The 13,620-nt window shown below is 41.1% G+C and overlaps 1 protein-coding gene across 2 annotated transcripts in view; it reads right to left on the bottom strand.

Moving 5' to 3' along the window:
- Positions 1-854: 854 nt before the first annotated feature.
- CISD1 (CDGSH iron sulfur domain 1) overlaps positions 855-13,620 on the bottom strand; it is a 20,147-nt gene continuing 7,381 nt past the window's right edge. For both annotated transcript variants that reach the window (XM_019538585.1, XM_019538586.1), the window contains exons 2-3: positions 8,514-8,719; positions 855-1,253 (exon numbers count right to left, since the gene is read on the bottom strand). In XM_019538585.1, coding sequence (XP_019394130.1) covers positions 1,164-1,253; positions 8,514-8,719 — 296 coding nt within the window. In that variant the 3' untranslated portion in view covers positions 855-1,163. The remainder of the gene's footprint in view (positions 1,254-8,513; positions 8,720-13,620) is intronic.

Here is a 13,620-nt window from a genome sequence, read left to right as displayed (position 1 = left end):
TCACCCAGGCTCAAAGCTGAAGGCACTTGGTAGGGCCCGATGGAAAATTGCATTATACTAATGGAGAAGTTAGACCTTTTCCTTAGCTGGCAAAACATCCCTTTTTGGGTACTAGGGTCTTAGGGTTACTGGTTATACAAACTCCACAAAGAATCCTTGAACAGTGGTCTCCTTCCTCTGTACACATAGATTTTTGCTGTTCCACAAGAGAATACCAAGCCATCGACACAACTGAAGACTGATATGCAAGACAGCACTTTCAGGGTAAATTTCCATGTACTTTTAATAAAAAGCAAAATTTCCAGGGACAAGTAGTAGTCTGCCAAACTTCCACTAACAGCTATTTATCTTAGAATTTGATGGGGAAGGAGTTGCAAGATCATCTTCTGGCCTACAGACATGTTACTTTAAAACTTAAGGCTCTCTTATCTTCCTTTCCCAATCCCACCTCAAGGAGTCTGTCAGATGTACAACTTAGTTGCAGAACTAAGACTAAAATCAAGACTGCTGTGAATAACTCCATTAACTAGATTGTAGACATAATTTTTTTGGAGTAGTAAGCTAGATACTTGATTCTCTGGCACGATCTATCTGCAAGTCTTTTATGTTTGTTCAAAATGCAGCATTTAAATAGCAGCAGTCTTTAATTACAGTCCATATTCTTTATCATTATCTGCCTGACATCGTGTCTGTCAGTAGTTAGTTGCATATTGGCACTATAAATCCTTTTCTGTTGCTTTTACTGCCTTCATAATATATCTACATCTGAGTGACATTCCTCTTTTCTGAGATCGATTCAGAAAAATTTCTTGTTTATTACACTTTCTACTAAGAAGTTTGCAAGTAGAACACACATATTTGAAAATAATTTAATATATTATTTTCTTCTGTGTACAGGTCAAAGTACATTCAAAGTGTCATTTTAATTTTATACCTCTTAATGAAAGTGTACACACACTCAGATACAAAATAATCTCAAGCCATGAGTATTTAACGTATGTATTGTAGTGTTCCAAACAAGACAAGTGCCACAAACTACATATTCTGCAACATGTTGTATGTATACTATACTTGAAAGTCTTCAGTAACATGACAAACAGAATCTGCATTTACTCCAATTACACAACAAAAAACAGACAAGTTATGGCTTCCATTTGTCCACTTTATGCTTCCTTTCTTTTGATGATCAGAGGACCAACGTTGTCCCCAGTTTCTTCATTGTGCTTTGTGTGAGAGCCATCGCACAGTGGAAACTGAAAAAGAAAAGGAAAATTGAATAATTAAGTCTGAAATGCACCCATTTTAGCTTGTTTTTTCCCTTCTTTGTCTGTAATACTTAACACTGTAAAACACATCTTTACGTGGGAAATAACCCAAGTGATATCACTTTCAGTAATGTCACTCGAACTTTGATTAGGCATGTTTAAGGTTTGTTGCCATCACCTGCAAATGTATAAACATACAGCAGGCAACATGAGGCATTTCAGCCCATCATGAACACTGGAATCCCCATCTCAAGTTCTCTGCCAAGGTAGCTGAACCATAGTGGCCTCAAATTTTGCCCCCACCAAATATTCTCTCCTTTCTCCCCGCTTCCCAATACACATTGCAACAACTCAATCCTCCACTTCAATAGTAAAAGTCTTACAGGTTAGAGACAGGCAGCTCTATGCTGTCTGTGGCAAGCCCAGGGATGCCACCTAGAAGTGTGACCTGCCTACCTGGTCCCAGTATGTATGCACTGGAACTCCTGCCCTCAGATGGCTCTGCTGCCTATTTGTTGCCCTGCAGGACACTGCAGAGAACAGCTTTGGATACACCCTCTGGGTGCCTCTCAGCCAGGTACACTGCTGAAGTTCTCAACATTAGCATGGATCAGAGTGAAAGCAAACATGTACGCAGGGCACACTGTGGCAGTGCTCCCAGGCTTATCAGTGAGATAGTATAGACATGCCACAGAACAGGGGTAGGCAGCTGCCAGCACAGGTGCCAGAGTTGTCACTCAAAGGCATTTTGCTTGGCACATGTCCCTCGGGGAGGACAGTGGGAAAGAGGCTGGGGCTGCACTGCCACAAGGTTCAGACCCTTCACAGTTCCCCCGCCGTCCGCCCCTGGCACACCAACATTTTACAAGTCGAGACTGAAAGTGTTTTGGGCACTCTGTTCAAAAACATTGCTCAAGCCTGCCCGAGAAGCATTTCAGACAAGTCCTTCTCTACATCTTCTCTATATTAAGGATGAACACAAAATAAAAGACCAGGTCTGCATAAGAACAAGGCTCACCAGTATAAAACTATACTGACAAATCCTCTTGGGGTAGAAACGGGTTATACCAGCTCAGAGGCCTAAATGAAATATTCTAGTACTAGTTTAACTTCTAACCATGCTCTACTGTGCGTTCCTGGCATAAACCTGAGCAAAAAGTATCAAGACTTTCTGTACAGAAGTGGGGATTTAAAAAAAACATTCCTTTTCTGTAAAAGGCACTGAAACAGTCTTTGAACAGAACAAACCAAGAGTAACTCCCTGAGCTAGAAACAGTAGATTGGCTCTTATGCTACTCCCAATAGCTGTATCCCTGTGTGTGCTGGAGATAATACTTAAGTCAACAGTGGGACTATGCCAGACCTAGCTGCTCTGGGTTGTCTTCAATCCAGATGTAACTGGTGATCAACACTCAGGTTTTGGTAGCAAGGAACTGCACAAAGCCATTCCCTAATCTGTCCACTTGTCTTCATCCAATGATATTCCTTTAGCTGCTAGTATTTCTGGGGTTATAAACTGTGGTTCTTAGTGCTGCTGTAAGCAGACCATCCAACTCTTTCCCATTAAGCTTTGAGAAAGTCTACCTTCCTGGATAACCTGGACAGCATTCTGGGAAAGCAGTGGAGAACCATAAATGTTGAAGAACCAATATTATGACGCAATCCACACTGGACTTGGGCAAAGACTATTCATTATAGACAGCAACAAATGTTAGCCCCAATACCAAAAAAGGGACAGCCCGAGTTAACCCTGCAGTGAAAACAAGTCCTACCTGATGGAGGTCTAACAAGTCCTGCCTCCTTTCCCTTGATCACCAAGACCTTCTACCTCAGCAACACTCCTGAACCACTGAAGGATCACACACCCTTAAAACTGAATTATGCATCTATTTCCAGAACACATTTAGAAACAGCAGAAGCCATCAAGGCAAGCAACTTGTTGAACTGAAACCTTAAAAGCGAGGGTTTTTTTGTCTTTCCCCTTTGGGGTGTAATTAAGTTTTATTACCTAAACCCCATCCAAGTAACTTCCCACAGAACTCAATTAAAATCATTCCTTTATTGCCAGGTTTAGGAAGTGTTATATAGTATTAGAGGTTTCAAAATAAAGAGGAACACTTTAAAAGTTGGTAGACAGCTGCTGAAAGATAGATAGTTACTAAATGACAAATGTTGGTACAAATAAGGACAGAAGTGTTCACATAAAGGAAAACAATTTTAATTCTTGTAGAACATGAGTGTGACAGTGTGGGCTTTATCACAAAACAGTCATTATGTTCCAGTGGCTGCATGCTTTAGTTTACTACCTGGCAAAACTTAAAGCCAACAGGGGTCATGAAGTGCTGATAAAACATTGGTCTCTGCTGTTTCTGGACACATTATCTTAGATTTCATAGACATTAGGGCTGGAAGGGACCTTGGGAGATCACTGAGTCCAGCCCTCTGCCCAGAGGGCAGAAAGTCAGCTGGGATCATAGGATCCCAGCAAGATAAGCATTCAATTTGCTCTTCAAGGTGTTCAATGTAGGTGCTTGAACCACCTCCCATGGCAGACTGTTCCAGACTGATCTGATTGATTAGAAACCCCTCTTTAACAACTCCCCTTCCCTGCCCCACCAGGTTCCATGAGTGGACAGTTACCAGCTACATAATATTTCACTGAACATATTTCAATTAAATGCAGACCTTAGAGAACCCATTCAAATTACAAACCATCACAGCTGGTACATACCATAGTTTGCACTCCACAGATGATATAAACTATAGAAGGATAAGCAAACGTTTACGTGATAAAGTGTAACATGGGTGACAGGGGTCAAGGTTATTTATCTTGTGTCACCTGACCCAAAGGTGCATATTCAAATACACTACAACTCTTTGAGCTTAACCTCTCATCTAATGTCACTGCAGCACATAACAAAACAAAGTAATCCTTATTAGCAGACCTCATTTTTCCACAAATATTTAAAATTTGCTGTCCTGCAATATCTGAAAACACAGCTTCTTACACCTATGCAAGGTAAGAGACAAGAACTTCAATATCTTAGCCAACTTTAGTTAAGAATAAGTTATGCTAACATTAGTTTTTTAGGTCCTCTCTTAAAATAAGATGAAAAAAACTGGGTGACACTGAAGGTTAACACCATCTGTCCTTATTAAAAATGCAAATATGCACAGCCAGATGGGCAGTCTACTAAAATGTAGTCATCCTAAATTTTTGTATAAAAGTATCTCATGCACGATATAGGGATAAAGTGGGTTCTGGATTATTTTGTTAAATCTACAGGGACTCTGCACCAAAGGCACTATTGGGCAAGTTTTTTTTGTAATGCAGAACAAAGCTTCCAATAGTATCAGATTCCACTGACAAATGGAATGGAAACAGAGCTATATGAATGAATACTCTGAACCAAGTTACATACCAGTATGTTTCACAAAAACAAGTTAAGAGAACTTGATTGAGAATAAATCTTAAGTGTAGTTTTCATATAAGCATACAACGTTCAAACAAATCTTAACCATGTCCTTTGTAAAAAAAACATGTTATTTCACTATTTAAGAAGACTATAGAAGATATTCATATTTTGTAGAATTGTTTGAGCACCATCACCAAGGATTTAGCCAGTGGTCCTCAATCTTTTTAGGCACCCCCATTTTTTTTTTATTATTATAGAGCAATTCTTCTGATGCCAAGAACTCAGAAAAAACACACCACAACAGGTGAGAATACTTTTAACATGATTGATTCCCCATCTTGTGAATGATATTTGCACACCTAACAGTATTAACACTGCATGGTACCCCATGGCATCCCTGAAAGGGTCAAGGCACCCTAGGGGAATTTGCATGACTGGGTGAGAATCACTGGTTTAGCGACTATTTAGCCAGATTTAGCAAGTTCTTATTGCTGGCATATTTAGATACACTGCATCTGCATGCAACTATATCTGTATTTGATCAGTGACCGAGTGGAAAAGTAAACATTGTACATCATTTAAAACCTTAACTGCATGCAGGTCATATTGTGTGTGTCATGCATGTATACTGCAATACAGTTTTATAGACCTTTTTGCCACACCTTCATTTTGCACACAACATTTGCAATGAGTTACTCATTAACTACAAGATAAAATTCCTTAAAAATAAGGAAGTAGCCAAACTAATGTTTCCTGCATAGTCAACTGCAATAAAGCCATACCCATAAAGAATGGGAATAGAGCAAAACCTACAGCCACTTTAGAGAATTACATCTTTTTATCTGAAAAAAATCTCCTTTCAAAACTAGAAGAAGAGACTATTTATGGACAATAGATCAAAACAGAACAGCAAAAAATGGAAACTACAGTCTATGAAGGAGTACATTGTGAAACAGCATCTCATTGCTTGTTAAACATGCATTCACTGAGCTCTTTATAAAGCCTCTTAATTGAGCCCCCAACTTGCACAGGGGTGGCTAACCTGCAGCATGCATGGCACAAGCAACAATCCAACCTGCCACACACAGGCTGCCATAGAAGACACATAGCACAGAAGTACATACGGCAGGGAGCAGAAAGCAAAACAGTGACTGGGCAGTGGAAAAGGATCAGAATGGCATTTGAGGAGGGTGCGGAGTTAGTTTGTGGCCAGCTGCCAAAAAGTCTGGCATCACTGAACTAGCATATTGAATCATTCTTTTAATGCAGCGGTGTTCAGTCTTCTGGTCTTGCATGCTAGATGAGTGATGTGGGTCTGGTCTGTGGATCAAATCCAACACAGGGACTGTGTGCGCAGTTGGTCCACTGGTGGAATCCGGTGTGCTGGCCCAATTCTGCATGCAAACCCAATCTCATACATGATCCAACTCTATGTACCAGATGTAGTTACACATGGCAGTCTAACAGGCAGGGCTGTATCATCCAGCTCACAGGGCTCCTCATGTGTTAAGAAGTGTGGCAGCAGCTGAATTGCAATTAATGCTACCACCATCCCTTACGTATTCAGCATCTCTGCATTTCAAAATGGCGTTCAACGAGCTTTAGTTAAAGCGCCCCCGCCACCATTTTGAAACATGGGACACTGAATATACGAGATACTGCAGGTGTTATAACTAGAGCAACTCTGGAGAGCTGCTCTAATTAAAATACTCCCCACCAACCCTAGAGTACATGCAAAAATGCCCTGAGTGTTTACCTGGGTCAGACACCCTTAGAGGTATCAAGCTTCACACAATCACTAATTACAAATTTCAAAGGAAAAAGACACCCAGACATATCTATTGGGCTTCATATGAGCAGGAAGTCTCATACTGAGGAAATCATTTTACCTCTTGAATAAAGATTCCAAGGGAAATTTGAATAGGGATTCATAATAATATTATTGCCCTCCTAGACTACAATTAATAGGAAGAACATCATGATAGACAGGGGGAAGAAAATCTTCTGCACAATACATACACTTCCCAGAATTAAATAGAGAAATAAATACTGTAACAGTATCTTCCCATCTTTAAAGAAAAGAATCTCTTATGCCGTGGGGAACTTATGGTCCCCACCTGCAAAAGCTAAAAGTGATCTCCAAAACCCAACAAAATGTTGACTATACTCACCAAGAAGCTGGTGCTAATCCAACCAGGGTGACATTGCTGTTTTATCTTTGTATACTCTCCCCAAATTGAAATGCATCACTTACTTTTTCTTATACGACCTCATATAATAAACCTTTTTCTGATTTGCACTTTATGAACTGTTCATCATAAGAGTGATTTCAGCAAAGATAGCCGCCACCCCTTTGTCCCTCTTCCTACCAAGGGCCTCTCCGCCAATTAGTTCCAAGGCGCTGGGCCACATGAAGGGCAACTAACATTCAAGATGGCAGCCATTCCCTTATCTCCTCCCCGGTTCCCAGGCCTCTCTACTAAATCAGCAGTGAAGGGCAGGACTGCCAAAACACATCCATGAAATGTCTACAGAATTTGATTATGCCACAAGCAACCTGCAAAAATTGGTAAATCTAACCACAATTTAAGTAGACCTCTAATCTTGTTTTCCTGCGTACTATATCCATGAAGTGGTAAGAGTTCTTAGCTTTGCAGTGCTCCACAATTTTTAGCTCCAAGCTGGAAAGTTCCTAATATTTCAGTTCTTAGAAGCAATATTTAGATTAAACAAAACAAAAAACAAACAAAAAACGCTTTACTTCTTCATTCAGACTCCAGAGTACCTATGCAGTCTGTTTAACTATCCTACAAACATGCACTATTAAACAGTAAGATACAGTGTTTAATGCTGACTTCTGGCTAGTATGATAACGCAACTTTATACGCTTCAGCACAAAAATTGTACCTGCAGTGTCAAAATTCACAACCAAGGCTTACCGCCTTAACGAGTCACGTCACAAGCCCCAGACATTTAAATTAGGTCAGACAAGTTTGGAACGTAAGTGGTGTTTACATGCCACTGAGTAGAATCGCATATTGGGAGCCTCTGGTTTGGAATTTAAGCCAAGTTTGGTTTCATTGCTTTTTTGGTATTTGTTCACAATAATCTACATAATGTATCTGAGGCTTTGGCACTCAAGTTTAAAATGTTGCCTTTCAAAAAAATAAGCTAAAAGCTTGTGGAAAAAAAAAAGGAGACGTTTTAGATCATTTCAGGTACCACTAGAAGAGATCCATACTTTCATTCAGTAGTACTGTGGAAGGTTGCTGTGCAAGGCAAGAACAGCTACAGAACAATTTTGACAGAGTGTGAAGGTCATTAGGGTGGTTCATGCACAATTCTACATCAACAAACATAGCAACTTTGAGCTTGTTCCCATTTCAAATGCTAAAAGCAACAGCTCACAATTCAAAAGATATTTGGACTACAGACTTTTCTGTATAATGAGACTTTCTTTGACGTTATCCCTAATGTCAAAGAATAAGTGAGTGTGGGATTCTTGTGCTACTGGCATAACAACTGTTCTACCAGCTATGATAGGGATCATTTAAAGTACTCTGTAAAACCCATAATCTTCATTCTTTTTATAAATTACTAGCAAGTCTCCCCACATACCTTCCAGCCCTACCCTTCTATAAATCTATGTCACCTTACAACTTCATGTAGACTATATTCCACAGTAGTATGGATTATGAAACAAACAAGTACAATGCAACAATTATGTTTTCCAGGTTGTAGAAGTCTTTTAAAATGCAAAATATAACCAAGATTTATAAAGAGGATACTTGCAAAATTGGCAGATTTAAAACATATACTTTTATTCTCTCACCTTCTTAGACCTCCAACAACGACAGTAGACAGCTTTCTCTCCCAGGTCTTCCATGTCAAATGCATGGACAACCTTGGGGTTATCTTTCTGGATATGGAGATTTACCATTGCCTTGCAACATTTGTCTTTAGAGAGAAATTTCTTGTAAGCAAGGTATCCAACAGCAGCTGCTCCAGCAGCTAGAGAGACGGCAGCAATCCATTCAACTAGAGAAGGAGAAAGGAAAAAAAAAAGTGTCAAAACCTTTTATGTTTTATTAAATATACTTCTGTTGTTTATTAACTGCACTTCTATGGAACAAGTGTATTAGTGCTTAGGACATCAGCTACTTTTCAGTGCATTTTCCAGTCTTCAATACCCATCTTCTGACTTCAGCCACTTAGTGCATCCCTTCCCATTTAACAGGGCTTCTCCCAACATGGTCCTTTCATTTAGCTTTTGTGCATCGGTGATGTCTGCACGAGCAATTTTGCCAATTGTGCACTGCATCGGTTAGCTATTAAAAGACAGCAGGCAACCACAGCTCCAGTTTGAGTTGTAGAATAGTTCTTTAAAAAGACAGTCTTTACAATGAAAGCACTTAAAAGCTCTTCAGATAGCATCAGCTGTGCAGAAGGCAATTCTCATAAAAAATTTGCTCATGAAGTTACTCTTCAACAGATAAACAGATCATTTTACCAAAGTGATCCTAGGCAGTAAGCCTGACAGTATCAGCTTATATCTCGTCCATACTGTTAAAAAAATAAAAAAAAAAGGGGGGGGGGGGAGGCGGGGTTGCAAGAAAGCACAATTAAAATCCCGATACCATATCAATAAATGAAATATTGATCATCAGTAACCCAAATGTGTATCGCTCAACCTTTAACCAAAGGAGGCTGTCACCTATGAAAACATATGCCTCTGAACTTCTATGATGTTGCACTGCCCTGCCTTCAACCTGTAAAAAGAGAATTCCACTTATCTTACCCCGACTAAAATGCCTGGGTAAACATGAAGTCTTTCCTTCCTCACTTTAATGTCCAAATGTGATCTTTAAAATTTTCACATTTTTCTCCTCTTGCTTTGTATGATTTTTCCTGATTAATTTTTGGTCCTTTCAAACTTTTGTCTTCTCTTTTCCACTTGAAAGACTCCTGCCACAGAGTTCTTTTTGTGTAACGCCCACTATTTCTAAAACCAGCCCCTCCCCCACATTGTGCTGAGCCAGACTTCTTTCAAAGAAGAGACTAGTCCTAACCTTTCATAAACCCCTAGTACATATAGGGGTCAAAGCTGCCTCTACCAATCTATACACTGGATCTGTTCTTGGAAGGTTCCTTCCATGGATTTGGAGTGTTCACATTTGATTGTTTTGATTTTTTTTAAATAGTCTCAGACCGGACATTGCAACCTTGTGTATTTATCATGGTTTAGAAGAGATGGAAAGCACATACTAATATAGAGGGAGATAAGACATGCCTACAACATGAATTTAAATACACATCTGCTAATTCTTGGTACTTTTTGCAGGTAATCCATTGACTTGGAGCCGAGCTTTTAGTAGGGGCGATACCAAGACAATACAAACAGATTTTCCCCACCTCGTGTCACTTACAAGGCTATAGGACATCTCTCATAGAAAGTAGGGTAAATGTACTTAAGTTAATTTCCCCTGAGAGTAAATACTATGACACTAATTAGTTAACTCATGCTAGCTCACAAAATACCACCCTGTAGGTTTAAGTGACAATGTTTATAGTACCACAATAGTTCCTACAGACTTTCATTATAAATTTGACTTTCTGAAGGTATAACGCAGGGGTGGGCAAAATGCAGCCCGGGGGCTGGATGCAGCCCGCCAGGCCATTCTACACAGCCCGCGGGGCCCCTAAAATATTTAGAAAATTAACATTAATCTGCCCTGGGCTGCCTGTCATGTTGCCCTCAATGGTTTGCCAAAACTCAGTAAGCAGCCCTCTACCCAAAATAATTGCCAGCCCCTGGTATAACATTAAAAGGAAAAGAACCTTGTTCATCTGTTTTATAAACAAAGCATAGAAGAATATATTTAATACCTTGCAAGTGTCCAGCAATTAAATATCAGATGGACTCTCCATCCAAAGATTACAAACATTCATAACTTATTTTTGCACTTCATGGTATACAATGCTGCAACAATTAAAATAAAAGGGAGATTTTTTTTTTTTAAACTAAAATCTGTTCGTATAGAACAAGTTTTCCAGCTTTAAGCTTCATATCAAGAACTGCCAAAATATTATAATCTATTTTCACAGCGTAAAGAGCTAGGAGACGGCAAGAAGTTTTTAGAGAAAAAGGGGATTCTATTTTAACTTAGCAGGACCCTTATCCAAGGTCAACATCCCCAACAGCCTCCTAACAATATGAAGGACAGGAAAAAAAATATGTTGCAGGCAAATATATTCAGGAGTGGCTAGGCTGCAGAAAATGTATTGTCTGGGAGGTGGTCAACTCCCATTCCTATAAATTTGTGGACCACCATGTCCAAGTTCCCAATAGAACTAGGTCTATGGTAGGTCTCCTTTAAAATAGGTCTCAGAGAAATCTGCTTCTGACAAACAGAGACAAATTAAAGACCCCTGCCTTCCTCTTTAGAGTACAAGAGAAGTAGAAAAACAAACAAAATAGCTGAAGGTCAAAGGCAGTACTGCAGTAGTTTCAAAAGACAGTAGAAGTTAAAGGATACTCTGTGTATCCTTTTTTTCCCCCAACTGAAAAATTTTTTCAACTTCAAAATAAAAGGGCCACCTCCCAAATGCAGCTGCTTTCCCCAGGTTCAGCGCAGCCAATCAAATAAGGACAACTCACATTTTTCCTGGCTGTTTGACTAATTCCCAGGTAGTCATTATCTTCTACTTAAGCCAATGGGGAACACAACAAACACTTTAGATATAGCCCCAGGGACACTTCTCTTGGCAAGTCAAGGCAATATGGCAAAACAAAGCTGAACAAAAATTCAACTCTGCCTTGGGATGGGGAAAATAAGGAGCTCTCACATAACACCAGCTTAAGTCACCGTTAAAGAAAGATGCATTCTGAAAACACCCCTCAAAATCAACAGCAGCATCTAGGAATTAAGCTATTAACTCAAATAAATTTGCATGAGGCGAGGGCTTTTTAGGGGTGATATCTTTAATTGGGCCAATTGCATGGTTGGAATAAAGTTAAAAAAGGTTTAGAATGCAAGGCAAGGCATTCTTCATCATGCCTTGCATTCTTAAGCTTGTTGAGCTTTATTCCATCCATGTAGTTGGCCCAATTAAAAATATCACCCCTAAAAAGCTTTTGTCTCAATTCCTAGACCATCATAGCTATAGCATCGCTAACAGCACAAAAACCTTGCATCACATTCAGGAACATTCCCATAAAAATCAAAACTTCATTGAGATTTTTCAGCTCAGACACTATGAAAGCCATCAAATACCCGATAACAAGAAGAACCTGCAAGTAGGGAGGAGTGATTTTGGTCATCAAACAAAAAATTTAATCTTTTATACTTTAAAAAAAAATAACTAAAAGCCAGAATGAATACAAATGTGTATCTGCGCATTATACATGCGCATACTGATTCTTAAGGTTTATAATACTATGCTACAAAAAAGTGAATAATTTTAGGGATGAACCAACAAAGATTTTCTTGGCCAATACCAAAGGCCGATTATTAACCAACCATATCAGCCGATACCAATCCCAAAGCCAATTTACAGGAATGCAGCCCAAAGCCAATTTACAGGAATGCAGCCTGGCAGCTTGGAGAGCAGCCTCCTGCCAGCAAGTCTGTGGTGGGGAGGGAAGGAGCATTCTGGGAAGCAGGGGGGAAGGACAAATCAAGGCTCCCACAGTGACGAAGGGAGTGGGACAGGGGCAGACACTTCGCTGCCTTGGCTGGGCATGCAACCTTGAAAGCAAGACAGATCCATGGGCACACGGGGACATAGGCCTAGCTCCCTGCTGTTGCATACAACCCCAGGGGAAACAAGGCAGGTATGTGCCCCTTAGAAGTGTGTGTGGGGCGAGGACAGACTGTCCACAGCAGGCACAGGGCCAGAGGTTACGCTTGCCTCTTCCTGGTGGGGCTGCGCTTGGGGCAGGCAGGGATGGGGTGCATAGCAGTGGCACTGGGAGAGTTGCCTATAACATACCCTGTAGCCACCCTTCCCAGCGCCACTGCTACCTGCCCTGAGCAGAGCCCTGCCTCAGCTCCACCACTGGGAAGAGGCCAGCACTGTCTCTGGCAAAGCCCACAGCAAGCAGCCCACCCTCACCCCACACATATCCAGGAGGCACATGCCCCCCAGGCTTCCCCCCATTTCTCCCTCCTGCACCCCCTCTGCCCACCCCCCAAACAAGCCACTCGTGGCTCTACCCCAGGGTTGCATTCACTGTCCTGGCTGGACAGTGCCTACCCCTTCCTGACTCCGTTACTATGGGGGCCTCGGTCTTGAAACCCTCTGGGTCAAGCTACCGGGCAGGGGGGAGGGGGAACAGCGCAAGCTAAGAGAAACCTAACTGTAGGCATTTACCACCGAACCAAGGAGAGGAGCTGGATCTGGAGTTCTCTCAAACTGACAGAGGCCACACATGCAAGGGACTTGGTTGTCATTGGTGACTTCAACTGCCTGCACAGACTGGAAGGAACACTTGGCTACGTCAGGTTGTTCATGCAGTTTCCTGACTGCAACTGAGGCGCTCCTCCTGATCCTGGAAGCACAAGGGCCAACTAGAGGTAACGCTCTCCTAGACTTGGTCTTGACCGAGGGAGGTGATCTGGTGTGTGGCTTGAATACTGAGGGCAACCTGGGTGACAGCAACCATGAAATTATCAGGTTCACCATACACCACAAAGCTGACAAATCAACCAGCAGGACTGAAGTCCTGGACTGCAAAAATGCTGACTTCGACAGGCTCAGAGCATTAGTAGGGGAGGCAATGTGGGACCAGGAAGGGAAGGCAAATGGGGTGCATGAAGGGTAATTGTTGCTCAAGGATACAATCCTCAAAGCACAAAAGAAAACTGTTCCTGCAAAGAGGAAAGGTAAGCAGATGGGCTGGCAAGCCCTCCTGGTTTAACAAGCACATTGTGGTCCTC

Source organism: Crocodylus porosus, unplaced genomic scaffold (genome assembly GCF_001723895.1).
Source record: "Crocodylus porosus isolate Cpor-Errol unplaced genomic scaffold, CroPor_comp1, whole genome shotgun sequence".
Lineage (NCBI taxonomy): Eukaryota > Metazoa > Chordata > Crocodylia > Crocodylidae > Crocodylus > Crocodylus porosus.
The sequence above is the reverse complement of the archived record's forward strand: the minus strand, read 5'-3'. Positions and strand labels throughout refer to the sequence as shown.